The 23,725-nt window shown below is 48.1% G+C and overlaps 1 protein-coding gene across 1 annotated transcript in view; it reads left to right on the forward strand.

Annotated features, from left to right (window-relative positions):
* The first annotated feature begins 12,837 nt into the window (after positions 1-12,837).
* Positions 12,838-23,725, forward strand: part of LOC119399064 (uncharacterized) — an 18,444-nt gene continuing 7,556 nt past the window's right edge. Inside the window, exons 1-8 of the mRNA XM_049417521.1 lie at positions 12,838-12,886; positions 14,263-14,315; positions 17,014-17,107; positions 19,231-19,299; positions 19,429-19,501; positions 21,001-21,161; positions 22,029-22,290; positions 23,198-23,474. Of these exons, the coding sequence (XP_049273478.1) occupies positions 12,851-12,886; positions 14,263-14,315; positions 17,014-17,107; positions 19,231-19,299; positions 19,429-19,501; positions 21,001-21,161; positions 22,029-22,290; positions 23,198-23,474 (1,025 nt within the window). The 5' untranslated portion in view covers positions 12,838-12,850. The remainder of the gene's footprint in view (positions 12,887-14,262; positions 14,316-17,013; positions 17,108-19,230; positions 19,300-19,428; positions 19,502-21,000; positions 21,162-22,028; positions 22,291-23,197; positions 23,475-23,725) is intronic.

Raw genomic sequence — 23,725 nt, forward strand, 5'->3', positions numbered from 1 at the left:
CACAACGCCCAACTGTGTGAGGAGACCGCAGAGCGTGACGCCAGCGACGAGCCAGAAGAGTGAAAGAAAGAGAGAGAGAAAAAAAAAAATGAGGCGCCAAAGGAGAGGACCCACGCCGGCGGCAGCGGAGTACGCCATCAGCGCGTACTCCCTGCGTGTGACGGGGAGCAAAAAAAGGAGTAAAAAACAGTAAAGCGAAACAACGGGAAAAACTGGTTGCTCCTCGCGCGTCGTCTGCTACGCGTGCTCTCGGGGCCGCCATCTTTGTTTCGGTTCTGGTTTGTCGTCTGTTCTGCCGCTTTTGACGTCTCCAATCCGTGACGTCACTGCCGATCATTCGAGCTCCATCTTCGTTTCGGTTCGGCTTTTCTTCTGTTCCGCCGCTTTTCTCGTCTGTATTTGCGCTTCCAATCCGTGACCTTACGGTCGCTCGTCAGAGCTCGGCCAACCGAGGACGTGCGTGCGGCGCATACCTTCCGCTCGTTGTTGTCGTCTGCTACGCGCACTAAAAAAACGCTGCCAAGTTTTTTTCTTTGTTTGTTTCGCTTGTCTCTCGTATCACTAAAACAAGATTGCGCCGGCGTAGGCGGCTTGTGGCGGCGAGTGAAGAAGTGTTGTCTGACTCATGAATGGTTCGGCGCGCCGCTTGTGACACATACGCGCTAAAAGCTGCCCGTCGAAAGGTCCGGCTCTACCGTTTTCGCTGTTTTCTTGCTCATTCGCTCTCGGAACACCGCCATGTTTCGTAACACTGGAGCTGAGTCGTCTGCTACAGGTGAACTAACAGACCAAGGACTACCGGATGCGCTATTTCTTGACCTAATACCGCAGTCGTTATCGATCGGTACGATCTCTTCGACTCACATCCTCTGTCTAATACACATTACGCGTCAGAACTATAGAAACTCCGAAGCCGCTTGTACGATGCCACGCGGTTCGCCGGTCACGAACCCAAACCGTTGGATGGCGTGCAAAACATCCGCCGATTCTGCAGATCGGGCCACGGGAGCAGGTGAATCGTGACCAGAAGCGATGCGCCCACTGCAAGGCCTAGCTCAGCTGTTATGCCTCGAAAGCCAACAGAATTGATCTTCCCATTGTCCTGAATCTCCTCGCATTCGACTGCAAATGAGGACGCCATATGTATATGCTGTGATTGCCACCATTTGCACGTTCGCCACTGCACCTACAGTACGCATACACTCTTAAAAAAAGTACTTACTAACTCGAAGGTATAGTAAGTGTTTGTCGCTACATTTAGTGCCTACGTAATAACTGCAGGTAGTAACTGCTAAGTCAGAAACTTCACTACCATGACACTTATACTTACACTTACTGCAAACAGGGAAGTAGTAAGAAAGTTAGTAAGTTCATGTCATTGCCATGGTATCTTCAGATAACTATGTATACATAGAGGCATGAACGAAGCATAAACAAGAACACACACACATAAAGACGCGACACACTCTTACATCAACTCTATGGATATATACAGCTCTACTTCGGGGTAGCACACTTTATGCAGGAGAGCTGACTATGAACTTAGACTTGCATTTGATGTTTTAAACAAAGATCTTTATACCTTACTATTTGCATATGCGCGTGCCATGACGTAGCACAAAACTGTTTTTCTGGCATAATTGAGAAAGTTATAGTTAGCCTAAATTTTTCATGCAGCATCGTTTTCAGGCAGCAACGTTTACTAACCCGCTACCTACGCAAATAGTAGCCTCTACTAATCCCAACACGCTAACGACAATGTTTACTACCTCACTTATATTTCTAAAAAGGAAAACATTAACCAAAAGTAGTAAACGTGTTAAGGGGGTAGTAAATTCTGCAGTTACTACCTTCTTACTACCTGTTTATTTAAAGTGTAGGACAGCGTGTGCGTCGTTTGCTCACAGTGTGCTTGTCGTCTGCTAGCTAGTCGTTTGTATCTATCTATCTATCTATCTATCTATCTATCTATCTATCTATCTATCTATCTATCTATCTATCTATCTATCTATCTATCTATCTATCTATCTATCTATCTATCTATCTATCTATCTATCGAGATTCCACTCATTGTGGAAATCGATTTCATGTGAAGCACTCAGCGAGTAGCAGCCGTATTTCTCGCTTGGAGCCAAGCCTGGCCAAGCGTTACGAGCAGGATCGACGTCTTTGTGCAAATTTAGTGTGCGCATATCGTGGGCTTGACAGGCACGTCGACTACACGCGTGTAAAGGGCAGCTCATGATCCGACGCAACGTCGGAACTCACGTTAGAGCACAGACCTTCGTCGCTTCATCGCGACGAAGTGCACGCTACGGAGTGAAAATGTGTATGTTACAAGTAGCCATAATCTGTGTATTCGAGCAATGCATGGCAATGGCTTGAGTAGTCAGTGTTTATTACATTGTCACAAAAGCGGACAGCGAACACTGCCGCGACCATTCGCGTTGCGCCAACCTAGCGCTTGTGGAGGGCCCTCTTCATAAGCAGTTTGAAGCACTGGTGTATCTCTGTGGTAGAATATTTGACTGTCATGCATGTGCAATGCCTGGGTTGGATTCCGGCTCAAACTGCGGCTTTTATTATTAGCAGCGAAACTGTTCTTATTCGAGGCTTCCCCGTTCGCTGGCGTAGCGCTGGTCACGTGGTCTTGCGGCGGTGTGAAAGTGAGACTCGGTAGAGGAGGAAGGGCTGCGCCGCGCCAAGATGGACAAAGGCGAGGCTCAGTGGAGAGGGTGAACAAATAAGAGGCACGCTAAGAGGGGGACCGTCGGGGCTCGGCGGAAAGGGTGAACCAATGAGAGGCGCGCAAATACGGGTGAGGGTGAGCCTGACAAAGGGGGGCATCCGATTCGCTGTTTCGACAGTGTTCGTGAAGTAGAGCTGGCCTCAATTTTATTTTGTGTCCATCGAAATTTTTCGCTCAATGACAACGCCGCCGACGCTAGCAACGGATTTTCTGCGACACGTGCTCCTTAACGCTATCACATTAGTTTATTCTCGCTGTCCCAGGGTTGAAATAGACTGTTAACCACCTGTGGCGCATACCCGTATACCACGGGCCGTGTTATGCGGCTATGCGCTCGCATGACTCGTGGAAAGGGTTTCATGACGTACGTGACACCCAAGTCACGTCACTGATGTCATGAGCTGTGTCATGACCGCGCGTTCGAAGAAAAAAAAACGCCAGGCCTGCGCGGAAAGCGCAGCACAGTCACAGCGAAAGCTGGAAGAGCGGCATTTCTAGAGCCCGTTATAAACTCTCCTGTGGCTACTAATACAGGTACATTAGCCACGTACCCACTACGCAACAAAGCGTAATTTTTGGGAAGTTGGGAAGCACCCAGCACGACATTATTCTTTGTTCTGCGGAGAAGCGAGGTACCATATGTAAGCGATTATGTGCAGTTTGTTGATGCGGCGGTTGATGACGATGAATAATTATGGTTGCGCCCTTTGTAATGGGTTGGAAGCTTTAAACGACCCACTAGTTACGTAATGCATATTGTGTGACGCCCGGTCGTTATTTAACTGTCCCACCACGCTTTATAACACACTAAGACCAGAGAAACGTAGAGCGAGAGAGAGAGAGAATTGACTTTATTGAGACCCTGAGGAAATGGATCATGGGAGCCTTATGGGCTTCCTTGGCAACCAACAGAAGTGCACTTGCGAGGAACCCACTACGCTATAAATCATTGTAATTTTTGAGAAGTAGGGCAGTAGGCACTGTGCCATTCTTCGTCATTCTACAGACAGCCGTGGTACCTGCTAAACGCATGTAAGGCATTATGCGCACTTTGTTGATGCTGTGCGTGATGACGATGAAGAATTATGGAAGAGCTCTTTGTAATGGGTTGGAAGCATTCAACAACCTACTCGTTGCGCAATTCGCATTGTTACAGAATTCGCGTTGTGCGACGCTTGGTGCTTATTCTACTCTTTTACCACGCTATATTGCATATGCTAACGTAGCTCCTTCCCGACATGAAGCCTGTATAGGACCTTTTTGCAAAGCAGTTTCAAGCACCGGCATTTTCGTTAGAATATCTCACTGAAGTCTCTCGTAAGAAATTGTATAAAGACCTCGTCTGTATATTATTGCCAGTGCCACTGTACCGTCAACTATACTGTGAAGGCCCAGGACAGGATGTTCTGAAACGTGTTAAAAGGATGCTGGTAGCGCCAGGGGTTAAAACCTTTTTCTTTAAATTACACACTGGTACTTTACCTGTTAAAACATGGTTGGTAGATAGGGGATTATTCGTACCTTGGGGCACACATTGTTTCTTATGCAATAAACCGGAAACAATTGAACACGTTTTTATAGACTGCTGGAGCGGGGTGTTCTTCTGGGACATATTACAGAGAACTTTGAAAAAAGAGTTACCGTTAAGTCCACACGGCATCCGTTTTCTTTCTGTTAAAAATGATGATGGGGTACCTTTCGACCTAGTCATGCTCCTGGGCCTGCATAGTATATGGCAAACTCGAACTGCCTTTGACAATGCGGATGTACTAGTGAGATCTGTACGGGAATATTTCTGCGAATCAGTGTGCCGTTTTCTTGAAGTGCTGAAAGGGCAGGATGATGCACCAGAGTGGATTTCACGAGTGGAACTATTGTTGCGCATGCCAAAGTTTTGATTGTAGTCAGCTCAGTGCTGACGGTTCATATTTTCACTTTGTAATTGTATAGCTCTACCCCTTTTTTTTGTGAGTATGTAAATAGTCTTGGTATGCAAGGCAATAAAGAGAAAAAAAAAAAAACCGGCATGGCTCAGAGGTTGAATACCGGGCTCCCACGCAGAGGGCCCAGGTTCGAACCTCGTTCCATCCTGGAATTTTTTCTTATTTAGTTTTTTTTTCTTATTTCGAGCGATACTGGTTACGGACACCGGCGGCGGCGGCGGCGGCGGCGGACAACTACGGCACCAAAAACGGCCGGTGAAATGATCTCATAACAGCTTTCGCTGTAAAAGTGCTCAAGGTCACGAGGCATGCGTGACGCACCTTTTTCCCCCGTGCTACGCCTCCCTGCTTTGCTTCCAGCGCTTTCGTGGGGACGAGAGGATAGAGAAAGGAATTACAGCGTGCGACAAATCTTTGCAAAGGCTGAGGCAAACCGGAATGATGACCTTTCATCAGGCAGCCGGAATGATGACCTTTCATCGCATCGGACCACCACCATTCCGGCTGCCGCACCGCCGCGTCGGCCGTCGCATCGCATGGAAAATCTTACCGGTCTGTCTCGCGCTTAACTCCGCTCGTACTGGACGAATTCTAAACATTTTTGCGGGGGTCGATTCGTGAGGAAATAAGCTCCTTTAGTGAAGACATTTTATGGCTACTTGGAAAAGTGGCCCCTTTTAAATAGACCACCACTCTGCCAGTTCTCCAGGCCCGTCCCGACACTCTCCCTGGTGTCGCGATACCAACAGAGTCCGCGACAATCGCCGATCGACATAAAATTTATTACGGGATATTCAGCGCTAAATTAAACACGCTTAAAAGTCAAAGATCTCGACGCCGGTTCGCAGGGCAGCCGTGAAACAGCAGTAGTCATCAGCAGGTGCTTGTAGTTCTCCCATTGAGCCCTAACATTTCTCCGTGATTGGGCGTCGGGTCCACAACGTTCTATGAGCTTGCCGCTTCCGGCGACGCCTGCTTCTGGATGAACTGCCGTCCCCGGACACCACGCACCGGCACTCATCGTCGGTAGAACCCATATAACACGACCCCTGCAGTAGCTCCGTCCAGGACGCCGGACCGGCCGCTGAGGACCTGGTCGACGGGGTCCCGAAAGTGGACGGACAAACTGCGGACGCTCGTCCCGGTACCACTAAGGGGTTCACGTGCGCGGGTCTTCTTCCAGCAGGTCCGTCTCTCCTGGGATGGACCATTCTCCTGCAACGACACAGTAGACCTCATCCTCGTCCGCGTCGGTCGACCCCGCGACATGACCCCAGACGACGCCTTCCCTCTCCGATGAAGCTAGCGTCGTGTCACATGCGCAGGTCTTCTCCCAGGAGACCCGTTTCCCCCGGGATGGACAGTTCTCCAGCAGCGACACGGAAGATCTCCTTGACGTCCCCGTCTGACGACCCCGCGACCTGATCCACGACGACGCCTCGTCCTTCTCGACGACTCCACGCGTAGTTGCGACGCATTTTTTCCTGGCCAAAGGCTGGGCGACGCTGTCGGATGACGCTGACCTAGCTAAGATGTTACGAGTCATTCGGCTTCGGTGGAGTCGCGGAAAGCTTGCCTTTCGATGATGGATGCGGGAAAGAAATGGCGGTTCTGTCGTGGTTCCAGGGACTCCGTGCCGACGCCGCTGGTACCGGTCAGCCTTTCGCAGCCGAGTCGTGAGAAGGGCCAGGAGTGCTGGAAGGTTGGGTCGGTCTATGGAGGACGGCAAGCTGCTGGTACCTCTGCTGCTCGTGCGACCGGGGACGGACGGCTTTGACGCGAGCTTCCTCCTCCTTCGGTAGTGCTTCGAAGCAGCGACGGTTGACATGTCTCGAAGCAGCTGCATGTTCAGGGCTTTAGGGTGCAGTACATGCGAAAGGCTTTCGGGAGCGTTTTGGTGTACTGGTAGCCAGAGTTGCAGTGGTTCGACGTGGAATGAAATTCACGGCGAGTGGAACGCGCAGCTCGAGCCCGGACCGTGCATCGGAAGGTGCACGGCCTGCGAATGATGTCACCGCGCGGGGCCCGCGCGCTCGTGGCTAAACTCGTGGCACTCCTGTGGTGCCACCTCGGCTTTCTCTTCTTCGAGAGACACCAGCACGCTCCTTGTTTCTCTGTTACGACCTTTGAAGCAAAGCCCTTCTAACCCCCCTATTGATAACATAGCTTCCACCTGAAGCGATTACTTGAACACCTGACCTTATTAGCGGCACGAGCAACGAGTTCTTGTTTCTCTTTCAACCTTTTCCGGTCGCGCAATTACTTCCGGCTCTCCGAATATTTTGGGGAAAAAAAGTCTTCTAAAAATAAAACTGGCACGAAATCTACTGTTCTTCAAGTTATATTGGATACCTATGATATAGGAGCACAAGTTTACTTAAAATGAGGACCAGTGAACTATCAGGATAATTAATGAAAAATAATTTATTGAGTTCAATAAAGAACAGACGGTTTTTGGAAGGGGGGATAAACATTATTGAGGATAAATTGGAGTGGGAATGGGGTAACGCTGGCGGACTGGCCTGCTAGAGTTGCGGCCCCCTGTTTTCCAATCTAGCCCCCGGTCCAGTCCAACGGTTGTTTTTTTTTTCTTTTTTTTTTTGTTTCTTTTGGGCGGGTGGGGGGGGGGGGATAAACGTTATGATACCAAATGGGCGTGGGAATGAGAGAGTCAGGCTGAACGGGGTGCTAGATTGGGACCCAGGGGTCCGCAACTCTAGCAGACCAGTCCGCCAGCCTGGTCTGTATATGCCAGTTTGGGCTCCTTAATCACCTCTCCAATTCTTGTGTTGAGGGAGATGGCTGCAAAAGCTCATCGGGGGACGAGTTGTTGGGGCACTTTGTAATGTACATTTATTTGTCTGTCTGTCTGTCTGTCTGTCTGTCTGTTTGTTTGTTTGTTTGTTTGTTTGTTTGTTTGTTTGTTTGTTTGTTTGTTTGTTTGTTGTTTGTTTGTTTGTTTGTTTGTTTGTTTGTTTGTTTGTTTGTTTGTTTGTTTGCTCAAGTTACCCCTAAAGGCCCTTGGGTTGAGCGTATTACAGAGGGGGTGATTAGTATAGGTGCATTGCGTGTACAATACAGGCTTGAACAAAATTTGTAAAACAAGTAGTAAGATAGAAAAAAATGTGGGCAGTTTGCACTAGTGACGCAAGACTGAGTCAACAGCGGAGCTGATGGTCACCTAGCTTGTCGCGGCTTGGCTAGGTTCTTGCTTGGTTTTTGCAAGGCACTGCTAGGTTTTGCGAAGATGGTGCTATAGGTTTTACATGGTTTTACGCAGTTCTGGCGGGAACATGTCCCGTGGCTGGTTACGTAATTTTCTCTATGTTTCTTTCTGTACTATGCTTTACTCTCTCCCCTCCTCCTTTCCCTCCTCCTCACCCTCACATTCTTTTCCCACCCCTTAATATACTGTACCATACAAGGCTATATGCTATGCTCTGCTAGCGTGCCTGGATAGCCGAGTGGTTACAACGTCCGCCTTGGGGTCGCGGGGTCGATTCCCGCCTCGCCAAGAATTTTTTTCGCCAACAATTTCTCTTCTTTCTTTCTATCTCTTTCTCTTTCTTTCCCTCTCTGTACTCGTTCTCTCACGCATCGGAGTTATTGCATCCCACGCCGGACAAATCGGCGCATGTGTTCTGGGTGCGAAGCAGAAGATGAAGATGACGACGAAGAGGAAGAACATCGTGCGTACCGGTTCATGAGGATGATAGTTTTCTGTCAACGACCAACGGCACAATGAAACCTTAACAGTGCCGCGGTAACAATAGATAGAACTATTAACACGCGACATTTAAAAAGCACACAAACGAATAAATCGATCGATTGCTTGGTATATGTGGTATTTCCCTGCCTGTTCTAGGCCACTGTTTCTTCTTGTGAGCCGCTGGAATCGTTGCGGCACCTGGCGGAGCAGATCTCAACCACGCGCTTCTTTCTGCGTGGCCTCTGAGATCCACTTCGGCAGTGCGACGAAACAAGGGGTTAATCCGAGGAATTACACCACGGCACACGAACGCCGAGGTGTGAGTGCCCCTACCAGATATGTGCACCCAAGTCAGTGACACGGTCGCCTCGAAATTTTAACTGCGGAGCACTTTAGAGGCCCCGCCTGTCGTATGCTGTCGTATGCTGTCATCGTATGCTGTCGTAGGTTGGAGTAACGAACCAGGAACAGCATCGCCATCTTGTGGAATTGAGGATTGCCCGTCGCCATTGCGGGGGTTTTTCGCCTATTTCTGCCGTCCACACGTCATATCATGACTCTCCCCTCCTTTGCGGACCTACGGCGCTGGGCGAGTGGGGGTGTCGTTGACCTCCCTCACCCGGATCCGGATCTCAACGATGGCATGTCACTCCATGGCACTGACGATGGCGCCGCGTGCGTGTCACACGAAACTTTTCCCGCGCGGCGGGATGAGAGTACTCTCTCTCTGGACATGTATAGGGTAAGCACGTGTTCTTCTTCCCGTCTGTCGGCTCCTTTGTTCATGGGGTTCGCTCGGACAAGTTCGCTAATGGTGCCTTGCGCCAGTGGCGAGCACAAGTTACTTTACGTTGTCCCTTCCGGACGCTTGGCCGAAGAGCGGTGCAGTGTGTTCGCGCGTGGTCATAGTACGCCGAGCCGCCCTTATCGAAAGCCAACACGAACGGAGTTTGCCCTCCCTCAAGCGATCGGGCCTTGTGGTCGCTGAACGTGAGGGGTACGCAGCATGGTCGCGAGGAACCTTTTCCCTTAGCGACGTGTCGCCGTGAGCCATTGCCTGTGGAGACGTGCTAGCGGCCCCCACAGTTCTGTATTTTCGCCCGTGGCGTGGTTATAAGCCTCTTTGCTTTTCCCACCGCCTTTGGGAGCGGGCGTGGTACGGTATTACGAAATGTGACAATATGGCGGAATTTGACAGTGTCCAGAATAGCACCCCTGGTGAAAAGCGCATATATATTGCTGTAAGCTGGAAAATAAAGCCAGTTGCAAGTTCAGCGCTGTGTGTGTCTTTCCTTTGTCGGCCCTTGCGCTTTGAAACATGGAATTAAATTTGGTGCATTTAAATATAGTCTGAGGAGTCGGAAGGTGGCATCTAAAGTAATTTTGCGCGAGGTAGAATATCTTTTACAGGAATCGAGATAATGCTTGGTTAATAATTGCTGGGGCTTTACGTCCCGAAACCACGATGTGATTATGATCGAAATGCGGCCGCCGCCGCCGGGATTCGATCCCGCGACCTTCGGGTCAGCAGTCGAGCACCATAACCACTACACCACCGTGGCAGGTTCATGGGCGTCCGGAGGGGGGTGCAAGGGGGCGCAGCTGCCCCCCCCCTTGGAATTGCGGATAATATTTGTCGATGCAGTTGCGATAAGCTACACGGCTTGATTATCACGCTCAGGTCCTGGCCTTCAGGTTTTCCATTCAATTTCGCGCGTTACAAACTACTGACTAATCTTGCCTACATGTCATGTTACGGGAGTGAAAGAAAGGCTGCCAGTGCTAAATGCACCCCCCCCCCCTTGCGTATGCACCCCCCTGCAAAAAGTTCTGCGGACGCCCTTGGGCAGGTTAGATAATGCTCTGTTGTCTCATGGACTCCGCAAAAGAACAAAAGGGGAAGCTAAACATTTGTTTGTTTGTTGGTTTGTTTGTTGTTTGTTTGTTTGTTTGTTTGTTTGTTTGTTTGTTTGTTTGTTTGTTTGTTTGTTTGTTTGTTTCCTCAAAATTATGGCACTTGCCCACTCTGGGGGATTGGCCAAGACTGCGTATCTTAACATTACTGCTCACTCTTCGTCTTCTTCGCGAGCGCTGACAAGCGCTGCCAGCATCGTCATCGGCGCGCGCCACATCCGGTCCAGAGCCCAGCCTTCGATTGACCGCGCGCCGATGTGAAAAAAGGACGTCCCCGACAACGGAGCTCGGCGCTGACGGTTGACCGAAAGGAGCCAACGCTCTGATCGACGCACCAGTCGGCGGCACACGCGTGCGGGCGAGCACCGTCTACCTCCACCCTCGGCTTCAGCTACCGAGAGAGGGGTCCAAACCCTCGACCCGTCGACGAGGCCACCACCCCCGATCCGACATGCCCGCCAAAAGGATGGCTACGCCGGCGTCTCGCCGAGTCGTCAGGAATCCTCTGGACGAAGAGTACGCCGAGCGGAACTTCATGTTTCGCGCCGCAGCACTGCTGGGCGTGTTCCTCATCGTCACCTTGGTCGTGACCGTAGGCGTCACGGTCTACATGACCTTCATCAAGCCCGGCTCATACGCCAAGTTCCGGTAGGGAAGAAGCGAGGCCTCCGAGATGGCCGCGCGCGAACCACCTAGCGGCTGAGAGAGGAGGAACTACTCGAAACCCCTACTTCGCAGCACAGGTCCTGCCGCCATATTGGCTCCTGACTTTTCATCTACGCAACCCTCCTTTTGAGAAACATGTCGTCGTGCTGTCTTCTTCTGTGCGTTTTTGCGTGGGACTTACTTGGACGACGCGACGATGTCGTGGCCGAAGGCCAGACTTTTGCGGTAACCGCACTCGCGTTACGCGACGCTATGGCGTAGTCGTGAGGTCGTCGTGCACGAAACTGGCTCGGAGGTCTCATCTGTGAGGAGTCGCGCACATTGCGACGGCTCGTACGTATTGCGTTGTGGCAGTGTTTCGGCATGGACATGGTGCATTAAAGGAGGGCCTTGCGTGAAAAAGCGTGTTGCCTTGTCGCCATTTTCCTGTCGTTGGCCTAAGTCGTGTTAGCCACGTGGTTATGGTGCTCGACTTGCTGACCCGTAGGTCGCGGGATCGAATTCCAGCCGCGGCGGCAGCATTTCGATGGAGGCGAAATGCCCGCGTGCTTAGACTTAGGTGTGTTAAAGAACCCCAGGTGGTCAAAATTTCCGGAGCCCTCCACCGCGGCGTCTCTCGATCATGATCATATCGTGGTTTTGGGGCGTGAAATCCCTACAATTATCTGTCGTTAGCCTTTTGAAGAAAGTGTTCTTACTGTAGGCCTCTAGCTTCTGCTCACTCTCTGTAAGAGGGTATGATTGTCATTGCACATGTTTATGCGGACAACAATATTTAATCGAATTTTTTAAACTCATCGAGTGAGAGCCTTTCTCAGCTAACTAGCGTACTTGCTGCGCAGCACACCAGCGCCAGCTGACTAGCTGTTTGCTGATGCTTGTGTTTTTGTTATTGATTATTCCATCTGGGAACAGCTATAGTTCCAGTTCAGCTCGTCATGGTTCTGGTTGGTTGGCTTGCGACTGGAAGCAGTTGTTTCCCAGCTGGTTTGCAACTGGGACCAATAAGTTTCCACGTCGAACCAGTTGATCCCAGTTGAAACCAGTTGGATTCCCAGTCACGCATTTTCACCAGGGTATACGTATGCCTAATATGTTTACCGCACGTTGTGACAATAGCGGATACTAGAAAGTTAGCTCCTTCGGGAAGAGCCCCTTCGACATCCCTCGCCCCACCCCCCTCTTTTTCTGGATATATATGTCACTATGACTGCCTCCCCATCCTTCCAATATGCCCTGTCAGAAGAAAATACTGGCGCCTGCTCTTAATTACGCACTATTTGTCATAATCGTAACACGACGTCAAGCCAGTAACTAAGAAACCACCTTGCGCGCTTTCTGTAATTGGCTAAATTATTGTCGGAAAGGAATTTGCTTACAGCTGATGTAATGAAGCCCGGATGGGATAGTTTCCTTTATAACAAAGTAATTCCACAATGAAAGTAGAATAATGTAAATTCCACGATCCTTCGCCTTTTTCTCTCCTTTTCGTTAAACGGTTCCTTCACTGTTGCCTTTGGGAAATACAACAGTTAAACTCAAAGGGAACCGCGTCACTGAGACTGAGACGTTTCTACTCCCAAGTTATGTTGCATCAGCTTTCACCGCATGTCCTGTGCAGCTCGTCCTGACGTCGGTTTCACGCTCCTATCTTCCGTTTGTCCCCGCACTACGCTATTCATACACATAAACGCAGTACTTTTCACCACGTTAAGCGCTACAAACGATTACCGAAGTTCAACAGAGCTGGAGCACGCTTTTCCCGCCATGCACGGAAAAAAGCGCGCGCATTTGTCGTCTGCTACTGCCTAGCAACGCCACCGCTCCTAGAAACGACGCCAGCGCCATCGCCACTGCCACTAGTCAACAATGGCGGACGAAAACATTTACTGCGGTAGTTGGAAGGTAAGTAACTCGGATTACTCGCTTCCCGGGCCATTTCTCAAGCCGGGAGTAGTCCCGAAACGTAGGGGACTCGTTCACCTTTCCTAACCAGTCGTTTGCAACTTGCATGCGCGTGTTATTTAGGCTCCATCGCTTTTACAATCTAGGCTCCTTCCATCGCCGCAGTGACATTTTAGTACTCCCTTGCGAGCAGGGTGGTTTGTTTACTTCCTAGGCTGTTCTCGGTGTTTGTTGCCTTTCTCGGCCTCCCGTCTTATCCGCAACGAATGCTCGCGATTAGATTAGATAAGCCTAGCGAGTCGCCCAAGAGACGGGGCAGAGAGGAGCGTTTTGGCTGCTATCGGTCTTTTTTTCCTGTGCAGCTCCCCCGATATTGTTTTTGTTTACATTTTTTTCCCGTCCTGCACAGCTGATCTAGATGCGCTGCTAGCGTTCCGGGAAATAACCAGCGCCGAACGAACTCGTATCGCTCTACGAGTACTGTCTTCTTTCTGCCTATGTGCTCGGTTCTTTTATTTGTATTTTTCTCTGCTATCTAGTTTCTTTTCCGTTGTGAGATCAGGTCTGCGCTATTGCGACCACCACAGTTAAGCGTTGACGGCAAGCCTAGCGTTTTTTGTTTCGTGTTTTCCTGCTGTTTTAGCTGACTCTGTTGTCGTCAGACGTTGTGAACAATAAAAGAAGGGTGTTTCATGAAGCGAAAATTCCTGCTCCTGCAGTTTCTTGACTTCAGTCGAGTGGTGCTGCTCCGAGTGAACATCGCACCCGGTTTCGCTTTTCGTCGGCGCATGACGTCAGTAGATAATGCCGTTGTCACGTGGTGCCCCGCCGATCGCGATTAAACCCCGATTGGGGTCGAGTCTCGCAACGCTGATTGGCTCTCGTCAACAGCTTGCGCGAAGGAGCCAATCGTGGTCAAGAGATTGGATCCGAATCGGGCCCGAAAGCGATCGAAAGTGGCCCTGGTAGGAAACAGCGCTGGAAGCATAAAATAAATGCAGCTATTCGTGCTTAAGTTCGCGACTATGTGGAATCGTCAGGAGATATTAACAGGAGGAAACGTCCGATGATTTTAAAAATTAAAAAGCGAGGCATGTGCGGATATTTTATTATTTGCTTTCAGGGGCCAAACGACAATAAGGGAATGGTTACGGTCCCTACGAAAGTGAGCATCGAAACGGAATCATTGCGAATGAATTAAGTTTATTCTATAGTTAACTATCTGTTTGCTGTTGCTGGTTTTGTACCCCGTTTATGCGAGCTGCTAGTTCATTAACTGGTTGGCTGTCACTGCGATGTCTGCGCATGGGTAGCATTCAGCATGTGTAGGTTGCCTGAATTTTGATGTTTATTTTGTTTTATTGCTTCCCACGCAGATTACAAAATGCATATCACTCGCGGCGGGCACCGAAGTTACGGAGGTCGAAGGGTAAGTTGGCGGTTTTCAAGCGAAACTTGTATTGACTGACCTGTGTAGCTGGCGATGTTCTATAGAAACCTCCTCACTTTCAATTGGGGTGCACCAAAAAAATAATAAATGAATTTTCTTTCCAGTTTAGGGTTTGAACCCAGGTCCTCCCCGGTCGGAAAGCAAGTGCCTTGATCACTAGGCCACGCGCCCATGCTTGCCTAATACGAACTGAAGCATACGAACACTTTCTGCCGACGATGCAAAAAACTGTTTGGAAGCAGTACACTTGCTATGGGCGCCTCATTGAAATATTTCGTGTTGGCGGACTAAAGGAGATTTGCTGGACAACGCTTCGGGTTGAAATCAAGAATTGCACATTTCAGAAAAATTCCGGCTTCGAGACAGTTGAATTCCTAACCCGCGTTTCCATGATCGCCTGGTGGTGCTTTTGTTAGGTCGTTCTAAAAACGGACGAACGCTCGAAAGAACATTGAAAGACGCCATGCTGATTCAGCCTGAAAACGGTGTTTTAGGGACGGCCACTACCTGTGATAAAACTGAACACTTACGTTAGGAGGGAGCATTGCGCAATGCGAAAGAAAGAAAGAAACAAACAAAATCATTAGGTCAGGCACACCCATGCCAGGCTTCACTTGCCCCCTTTCCCTTATAGCGCTCCTGAATTCTTTTATTCCTGCATTGTTGCTGTTGGTGTTGTTGTTGTTGTTGTTGTTGTTGTTGTTGTTGTTGTTGTAGTAGTAGTAGTAGTAGTAGTAGTAGTAGAGTCAGTTACAACTGAAGAAAAGAAAAAAAGAAATGTCAGATCCACCCACAGCCATCGCTGTCCATCCCACTGAGAATTTGCATGAGTACGCCGTCCAGTAGCGCTTACTCATTTGTGTGACATCAAGCATTTCTTGAGTGTTTCAGATGCACTCAAACCTCATTATAACAAAGTAACAAGATAACTTCGTAATATCCGAAAATTCGTTATAAACGGTCATTTGTAACACTGTATGTATCACAACACTATTCTTCGTTTACTTCGTTATAACCGATAATTCGTTATATCCGCATTCGTTATATCACTTTCTCATGCAGATGCACGCTTGTCTTGCTGGTTTTAGGTCGGGAACTTGAATGTCCCGGTAAATTTCGTCAGGGATTCTGACATCACTGCTCAGCCAAATGTAATTTCTCGGGCAGTAATGATGAGCCTTTAACTATTAGTATGCGTAGTATTTACATTAGCTGAGAAAGAGTACTTGCGGTTCGAGCGGAAAACCAGCTGGCACGACTGTCTTTCACAGACGAATGTCAGGTGCGCTGTGTTGCTTTTCTTCACTGCATTGCTTTCCTTTCAGCACTCACACACTCTTACTGCAAACTCTTTAAAATGTCACGCATTGACCTCTCACTCTGAAATAATGTTATTTGCCTTCAATGTCCATTTAAAGCTGAAAGGTAGCTTAATCAGTGTTCATTCTTAAGCCTGCACTAAGTCGACGCCGTTATTAGAAATACAAAGGCACAGAAGATGAGGATGAGTGATAGTACATTGTAACTTATAGACATAAGCAGCCGCCTCTGTATAGTGTAAAGTCATATCTCTCATCCTTGTCTTCTGTGCTTTTGTGTTTCTAATTATAGTGCCGACTTGGCTCAGGCTTAAAGGGACCGACAACCAATTTTTATGGTGACCATTTTCTTTAGCGCTACGGAATGCTTACCGGTGAGAGTGTCTAATCACGGAATGCTAACGTGGAAAACGCCGTGAAACATTTGTAATCAGAATTTTTCAATCTGCGGCGAATATGAAGTCGTAAACACAAGCGACAACCCATGCTGCAAACAGTGAGCGTGAGAGCGGTTTGTGTTCGAGCGCGGCAGTTTGCTGCGCATGCGCGCACTCCGCCCGCATGCGCCGTGGCTCGACATGTTCCACTGGTTACCGCGAAGGCAGCGCCGCTTCTCACCATGCAACTCCTTTTACCTCGTAAGTGGCACAAAATAGAGCGGGGATCAGGTCCGTAGCCAGGAATTTTTTTCAGGGGGTGGGGCCCACTTGCTGAAAGCCTTGACTATTTGAGAAAAATGCTTGTTTTCATTATTTATTTTTGGTAAAACACCATGTATCATAAAAATTTCGGGGGAGGGGGAGGCCCGGACCCCCCTGGCCCCCCCCCCTGGCTACGGGCCTGCCGGGGATAGATAATAATGTGCATACTCACTCTCATTTTCAGGACTTATTATGGCACGCATGACAGCATGAAACTACATGACTACGTACAGCAAAAAGTGATCGACTCCATAACCCAGCTTCAAGGCTCTTCCGCTAGGCTGCGCGACATACCGGTCTTTGTTACTTTTATACATGATTTAAAAATGTAAATCCTCTTGACAACGCGAAAAGGACGCTGGAATCTGTCACTATATTTTACTGTCTTTTCATTCTTACCAAGATCTAATCACACGTTGTGACTAGTTGTCGGTCTCTTTAAGAATTAACTTATTGTGTTTTTTTTTTTTTCACATGAATAACTATCACCACCATTTCGGTGCAAGCACTACCATGTATTTTCATCAAAGCATACCACTACCATGCAGCTTTATTATAGCATAGAACTACCACATAGCCTTCTTACAAAACCAGCTTGTCCCTTGATGAACTTGAAGTTTAGGCAGGCTAAACCTCTTTTATCCCTTGCTTGTCCAGCACTGTTTTCACGTTGGACGAAAGCGGCGACCTGTCGTGGACGATCCCGGACCGTGCAGTCCAGATGCCTTTCTTCAGCTGCGAGACTTACGAGGTGCGTGACGCTCGAACGAGCGGCGTCAAATTGTTCGTCATTTTCATGAAATGACAGCTGGCCGGGTGCGAAAGAACTGGAAGTTCACATGGCTTCATCGTCGCCAAATTATCAGCCTTGTATTAATGTCCAGTGAATGACGGAGGCCTCTCTCCGTGATCTCCAAGGTACCCTGTCCTGCGCGAGCCGATTCCATGTTATGCCTGCGAGTTTCTTAATTCCGTCGCTCTGCCTTACCCTCTACCATTATTTGCTGCTTTTCCCAGAAACCTCTTTATTGATTCTGCCGCCCTGACTGACCGACATGTTATCTCGGTTGACGTGTGCTCTCTTCGTCCTCTTCTTCGTCTTCTGCTTCGCTCCCAGAACATGTACATTGATTTTTCCGATGTGGGATGCAATAATTAAGATGGGCAAGAGAATGAGTGCAGAGAGAGAGATAAAAGAAAAGAGAGAGAGGAAGAAAGAGCAAAAAAGATACAAGACGGAGAAAGAAATATAGAGGGAAACTGATAGAAAGAAACATACACAAAAAAGAGATAGTAAAAACAGAGAGCAAGAAAGAGATAGAATGAAAGAGGAACCGAGAAATAGAGAAAAAGTGAGAAAGAATGAAATAGAAATAGATGCCATAAAACGATATAAAAAAATAGAGACAAGGAGGAAGAGAGAAATAAAGAGAAACAAGGAAGGCCGCGCAGCTCCGCTTCTCCTTCAGGCTTGGCACCGCTAGTCAGAAGCTGCCTTGATTTTTTTCATTCCACCACGCGTTGCGTAGCCTTCGACTCCTCCATGAGTTTCGTTCTGATCTTCCATGTTTCTGCCCCATGTGTTATCATGGTATGCAGTGATTCATTTTCAGAAAGACCGTGATATGTAGGCGACATGTTGTAAAATTTGGCTGCATTGAAGGATTTTGTATATTTATGGTGAAAGACCAGTAGAATTGGATGGGACTAAAATTTGGAACATGATCACCCTTGAGATAGAAACTGCACATAGTTGCGACCTAGCATTGCATGCAATTTTTTTTCTGTCTGTTCAAAACCTGTAAACCTGTGTGTATGTCGAGGGAAAGGGTTTGAATGGGTGTTCATTGTACATTTAAACTATGTGTCTGTGTATTATCAGAGTAAATTTATACGCGTGTATATATGTATATATATGTGTTTTTTCACCCTCTTAACTGACCTGTGTGTATTTTGTTGCATATTCTATTGAACCATTCACTAGCCACTTTCGGCTCTTGGTCCAAATAATCCTTCTATATACATTTTTATTGTTCATAAAACTAAAGTTCAATTAATTCATTTCTTCTATATACATTTTTATTCTTCATAAAACTAAAGTTTAACTGATTGATTCTTTCACTGGTTTATTGGTCGACTTTTATAAAACGTGAAAAAACGTGTGGGTGTCACTGGAGCATAGAATCGCCACTTCTTAGCCTTGCCGTTCTTCTCAGCAACAAAATTAGGCTAAAATATGTTTGTCAAACACGAAATAGTATTCATTTGTGAGAGTGCGCAAGCCTCTTGTAGTTTCCTGAACATCTTATCTCTTCAAAAATGGCTCGACATACTCGAGCGAGAAAGACAGTTTTGTAAGTAGTTGACCTTGTGCACCTGTAGGCACAAGGTCCAGAAGGTATTGGATTTCTGTTACTTGTGCCTTGCTGGTGACCTTTAATTAAGGACAGCATACCATTCTCCAATAGTTGTGTAAATAGCACTCTAAATAATATCTGTCCTTTTTTTTTTGCTGAGTTAGTACACATTGCTTGATTTGCAGGGCTGTTGATAAGAAACGAGTGCACCAAGCCACTTGGTAGCAAAGTTTGTAGAAGCATAGGGGAGGCTGTTTGTAGATTTTATTTGAGGTGTGGGAATTGGTATAGTGTAAACAGAAATGTAGTGCTCTTCCAGATGAGCTTCAGAAATCAGGACATGGAAAATGACTCCTTTAATGCCATACTCTACATACTTCACCATGTCCCAATATAAAAAGCGGAATTTGGGAAACTTTCTTTTTTTTTTTCGGTAGATATTCAGGTTCAAACTAAAGATTTTTGTTGTGTCCAGTGCCAGAGTATTCAAATGTTTCTACTTTTCTCTCTCCCTCAGGTTTTTCTCGGGAACCCTCATTACATACGGTTCTTTGGGACATTTGCTGGACACATGATCGAATTTCGGGTGAGGCGATCACATTGTCGATGGACACAGCTGCGATTTTATGCCGCGTTTAGTATAATCTGTTTCTCGAGTTTACATAGGTGTCTTTATTGTCTCGTACTACGGCGGTGGCGCGATTCTCGCTTACAGGTGGCACATGCGGATGAAGATGGCATCAACCTCATCTACGAGGGGTGGTGTGTGCTCCAGTGTGTCAAGGCGAGTGTGTTGCATCATATTGATTGATTGATTGATTGATTGATTGATTGATTGATTGATTGATTGATTGATTGATTGATTGATTGATTGGCACATCTTTCTTAGCTAGTACTTTGAACCAGGCCGCAGAACCAGAACTAGACCAAAAGCCGTGAAGCACTGCTGCATTTCCTCGTACCAAAACAGAAACAGAGTGCTACAATTTATTAAGGCGAAAGCCTTAGATGCCTCATTAAACGGGAAAATTGACCTTCGGCAGCATCGGTTACCCGCAGCGTTGGCGTCCCACAGCGTCGGATTCAGCACGAGCGATGCAAAAAATTATTGTCTCGTGATGACGGGACATATTGCCAAAATTAGTGATGTTACATTACATGACATCACATGATGACATCATCATGTGACATAGTTGCTTGGTTAAAGGTGGGCCATTCGTGAGGGCATTGCAAAGCCACGTTAGGTGCAGGAAAGTTTCAGAGAGGGGAGGGGGGTAGAGAAGGACCAATGCATCGACTGAGAAAAAAAAGGAAGATGACAGTGCCTTTTTCCTTTAAGTCGTCTTAGGCAAATGCTTAAGCGGCTTTGTGATTTTTTATTTTTCACTTTGAAACAAAACCAAAAAGAAGAAAGAACAGCTTTCGGTAGCAAATGCGCGTTAGTCTAAAATTACGTCAGCACGTGCACGTGCGATGTGCTATGCGGCGCTCCTTGCACATTCCCTGATAAGTCGTCACCACATGGCACTCGATTGTCCTCCATTCAGGCTTCCGTTGATGGCACATTGCCGGCATAGTTTAGAAGAATGAATTGTTGAGCAAGTTTGTAAATCATAATAAAAAAAAAATGAGGACACAGAGAGGAGGGCAACAACACGAGCGCTTACTTACAAATGGACGTTTATTGAAACCCAAACAAAATATATAAGAAACTTAGTTCACTATGTGTAAGAAACCGACAGGCGCAATGGCACAGTGATCTAAAATGGCCCTCTAGATAATCTATGCGAGCTTTTTGCAGTGTTACTGACGGTTGCATGATCTGACGGTTGCATGATAAACTTGTCCCCCGCCTCGTGCATGAAGAATGGTTCAGCAATCTCGTGTGCTGTCCTATCTCTAAAGCCCACCAACACCCAGAAAGTTGGGAAGTGCACGAACACGGTACGACAATGCAGCGCTAAATTCAAAGATGGCTGCCCTTTCAACGATGCCCTGTTGTGTTTTAGAGATAGGAGAGTAAACGAGATTGCCGAAGCATTCTTCATACGCTAGGCGGGGGACAATCGGGAGCTGTTCCGAGAAAGCGCCCCCGCCCCTCCACTTTGCCGGTAACTTCGACTTGCTGAGGGGTGCGGCGCATGCTTGGGATTTTACAGTAGTCTGGCTAGCAGGCTTGCCGACCATATGAAATGTGCAAGCAAGTGAGCTTTTGTTTGGTTCGAACTACGGCTTACTGCGTCCTTTTGTTGGCACCTTGATAATGCGAGACCTCACAGTGTGCAAGCCTACACTGGTATTTGTTCACTGGCGCGAACACTGGTATTTGTTCCTTTGCTGCAGCTTGCACAGAAAGAGGTTGGTTGGGACGAGCCCTTTTCCTACCTGCCCGCCCTGGACGAGGGATACTTCTCCGACACTGTCATCACTGCCGAGGGCGGAAAAGAGGTGAGACACCTCACGGAGGGGCTGTGAGTTTGAATAGCAAGCAGTCGTTTCAAGTTTTACTGGTGCTGATACCTGGGGTCGGAGCTTGCAGGCTAATGCTAAGCTAAGGGTGACACCAATGCTCATTGTTAAAGGGACCCTGCAACACTTCTTGAGCATGGTCAGAAAACACTGCCGATCAGTTGTCCAGGTTCCTGAGAACATGTGAGCCAAACATAGCGCATCACGCGGCAACCTGGAATTTACAATTAAATCTCAAGGTCGGTTAGAAATCGCTCGCTCTTCTCTCAACAAATGATGCCATAAACCAAGATAACTGCGGCATAGACACAAAGTACAGGGCCGTTGGCTGATTTGAGCATCGTGAGCTGCATAGTTACTGCCTCTGCCGCGACGTGCCCATGTGCTCGCTCGCGATCACACTGAAAGTAAGGTGCGGGTTCGAAGAAAAAAAAGTGCTCAAGGTCGTGACGCATGCTGACGAACTCGCGTAGCTTCTTGGCCCTGATCATCCTCCACTCTCCTGCTTAGCTTTCAGCGTGCTCCCTGGTGTGAAGGGAGAGAGAACACGCCTAAAGTGCGCAACAGATCCCTGTAACTCTTGCTCATACTTGATGGATTCTCAAAACTTTTGCGGCAGCCGATTCGTGAGGCCATTCGATGACTGCTTAAAAGAGTGTTGCAGGACCTCTTTAGAGGGACACTAAAGAGACAAACGACTTTAGGCGAATGCATAGGGGATCATGTGACTTTTCCTTTGTGACTGTCCCCGCACGAACAAGTGTCCATCGAACCCTAGATTGCTTTAATGTTCGACTATGAAACCATCATGCCATTGCACCGCACTTCGTTCTGTTTTCAATGCAGTTTCCCGTTCACCTGACCCTTCTGCGGCTAAGCTGTCCAGCCGTGGAGTGGGCCGCAGGCAAGCCCAGCCCACTGGACGGACTGCCCGAGGACGTTGTCGCAGCCGCCTTGCACTGCATCTACGCCGACTGCCTCCCGCCAGCGCTGACCGAGGCGACGGCAAGGGCATGCGTCTCGCTGCTCAGCCCGCCGGCTGCCGTCGGATTCGAGCGGCTCATACATCTCTGCGAGCTGTTCCTCCGCAACATGGCCGTCAAGCAGCGTGAGTAGAATAGTCCGTGCCATTGAAACATTTTGTACGTGTTCCGGTAGTTCCGTGCGCTCTCCGCGACCCTGCGCGGTAGATGAGGTGTCACACTTCTTAGGTCGAGGATGAAGGTTTGATTCCCAGTCAAAGTGGCCACATTTTGATGGCTTAAAAATGCAAGTACCTTCACACCTATATTATGAGCAATCCTGGCAATCAGAATTGGTCTGGAGACTCCAACCAGGATGTGCCTCATTATAATGAGTCTTCAGCATGTTAAACGTGACAATCTTTTACGCTTTTCTTTACGATGCTTACGGAAATGTTATGGAATTGATACAAACCTGCACAGCTTTCGTAAAATTGTACGGAAATATTACAGAATTATTTGCTTAAGCAGAATACATAGGTCAGAAATGAACACAGGACAAGACGATGGGACGAGCGCTAACTTTCAGCAGTACTTTGTTGCAGATCGTGTGGATATACACTCAAACCTCATTATAACGAACACGGATATAACGAATTATCGTTTATAACGAAGTAAATGAAGAATAGTCTTGTCATAGCTACAGTGTTAAAAATAAACGTTTATAACGAATTTTCGGATATAACGAAGTTATTTTCGTGGCAGATGCAACTTTGTTATAATGAGGTTTGAGTGTATAAGCACAATATCTGAAACTGCAAAAAAAGAAGGAAAAGTACCTGTGTTCATTTCTGCACTATGTATTTTGCTTAAGCGATAATCAACCAACACGCCCTAACCATATTCCTTCTGAGAAAATTATTGGAATGGCATGCAGAACAGATAAGAAGTCGAGTCATGCACGTAATGTTGGCCAGGCATCTCAGTTTGGGAGGCAGGTGCAATTTGCTTCCGTGAAGGCCAGCTCCGTGCTGTTTTTCGTTGTCTGCGCAGGAGTGATGTCGCTCATCAACGACATGCACCAGTGCGCTGCAACGGTGGCGGAATGCTTCAGCGCTCCGTCGGGAAATGGAGGCGAGGGAGAGGGCTCGGAAGGCTCCGCGTCGCCCACGGCAAGCCCCGCACGGCTCTGCTACGTCGTGGGTCAGGCGTTGAGGGAGTGTGCCGTGGCGGCAGCCAAGCTGCTGCTCCTGTGCGGCGTGTTCTCACGGCACAAGCACCTGCTTTCTCGAGAGGAGCGGCAGGACCTCATCAAGCACTGCGTTTCAAGGTGCATTCGCATCGTCGAATTGTCCCACGCCCAAGTAATAACGGAACGGGAACAAAAAAACTCACAGGGTCCCTTGTGCATTCGTATAAGACGACTCGAAGGCGAAAGCCATCTTCTTTCCAGCCGATGTGTTGAACCTCCCCCGCGGCCACCCCCCCCCCCCCACATCTGAAAGCTTTCTGCATCCAACATGGTTTTTCACTGCCTCGGAGGCATTGCAAGCTTTCCGCACCTCACCTGGTTTTGCCTTG

This window comes from Rhipicephalus sanguineus, chromosome 7 (genome assembly GCF_013339695.2).
Source record: "Rhipicephalus sanguineus isolate Rsan-2018 chromosome 7, BIME_Rsan_1.4, whole genome shotgun sequence".
Lineage (NCBI taxonomy): Eukaryota > Metazoa > Arthropoda > Arachnida > Ixodida > Ixodidae > Rhipicephalus > Rhipicephalus sanguineus.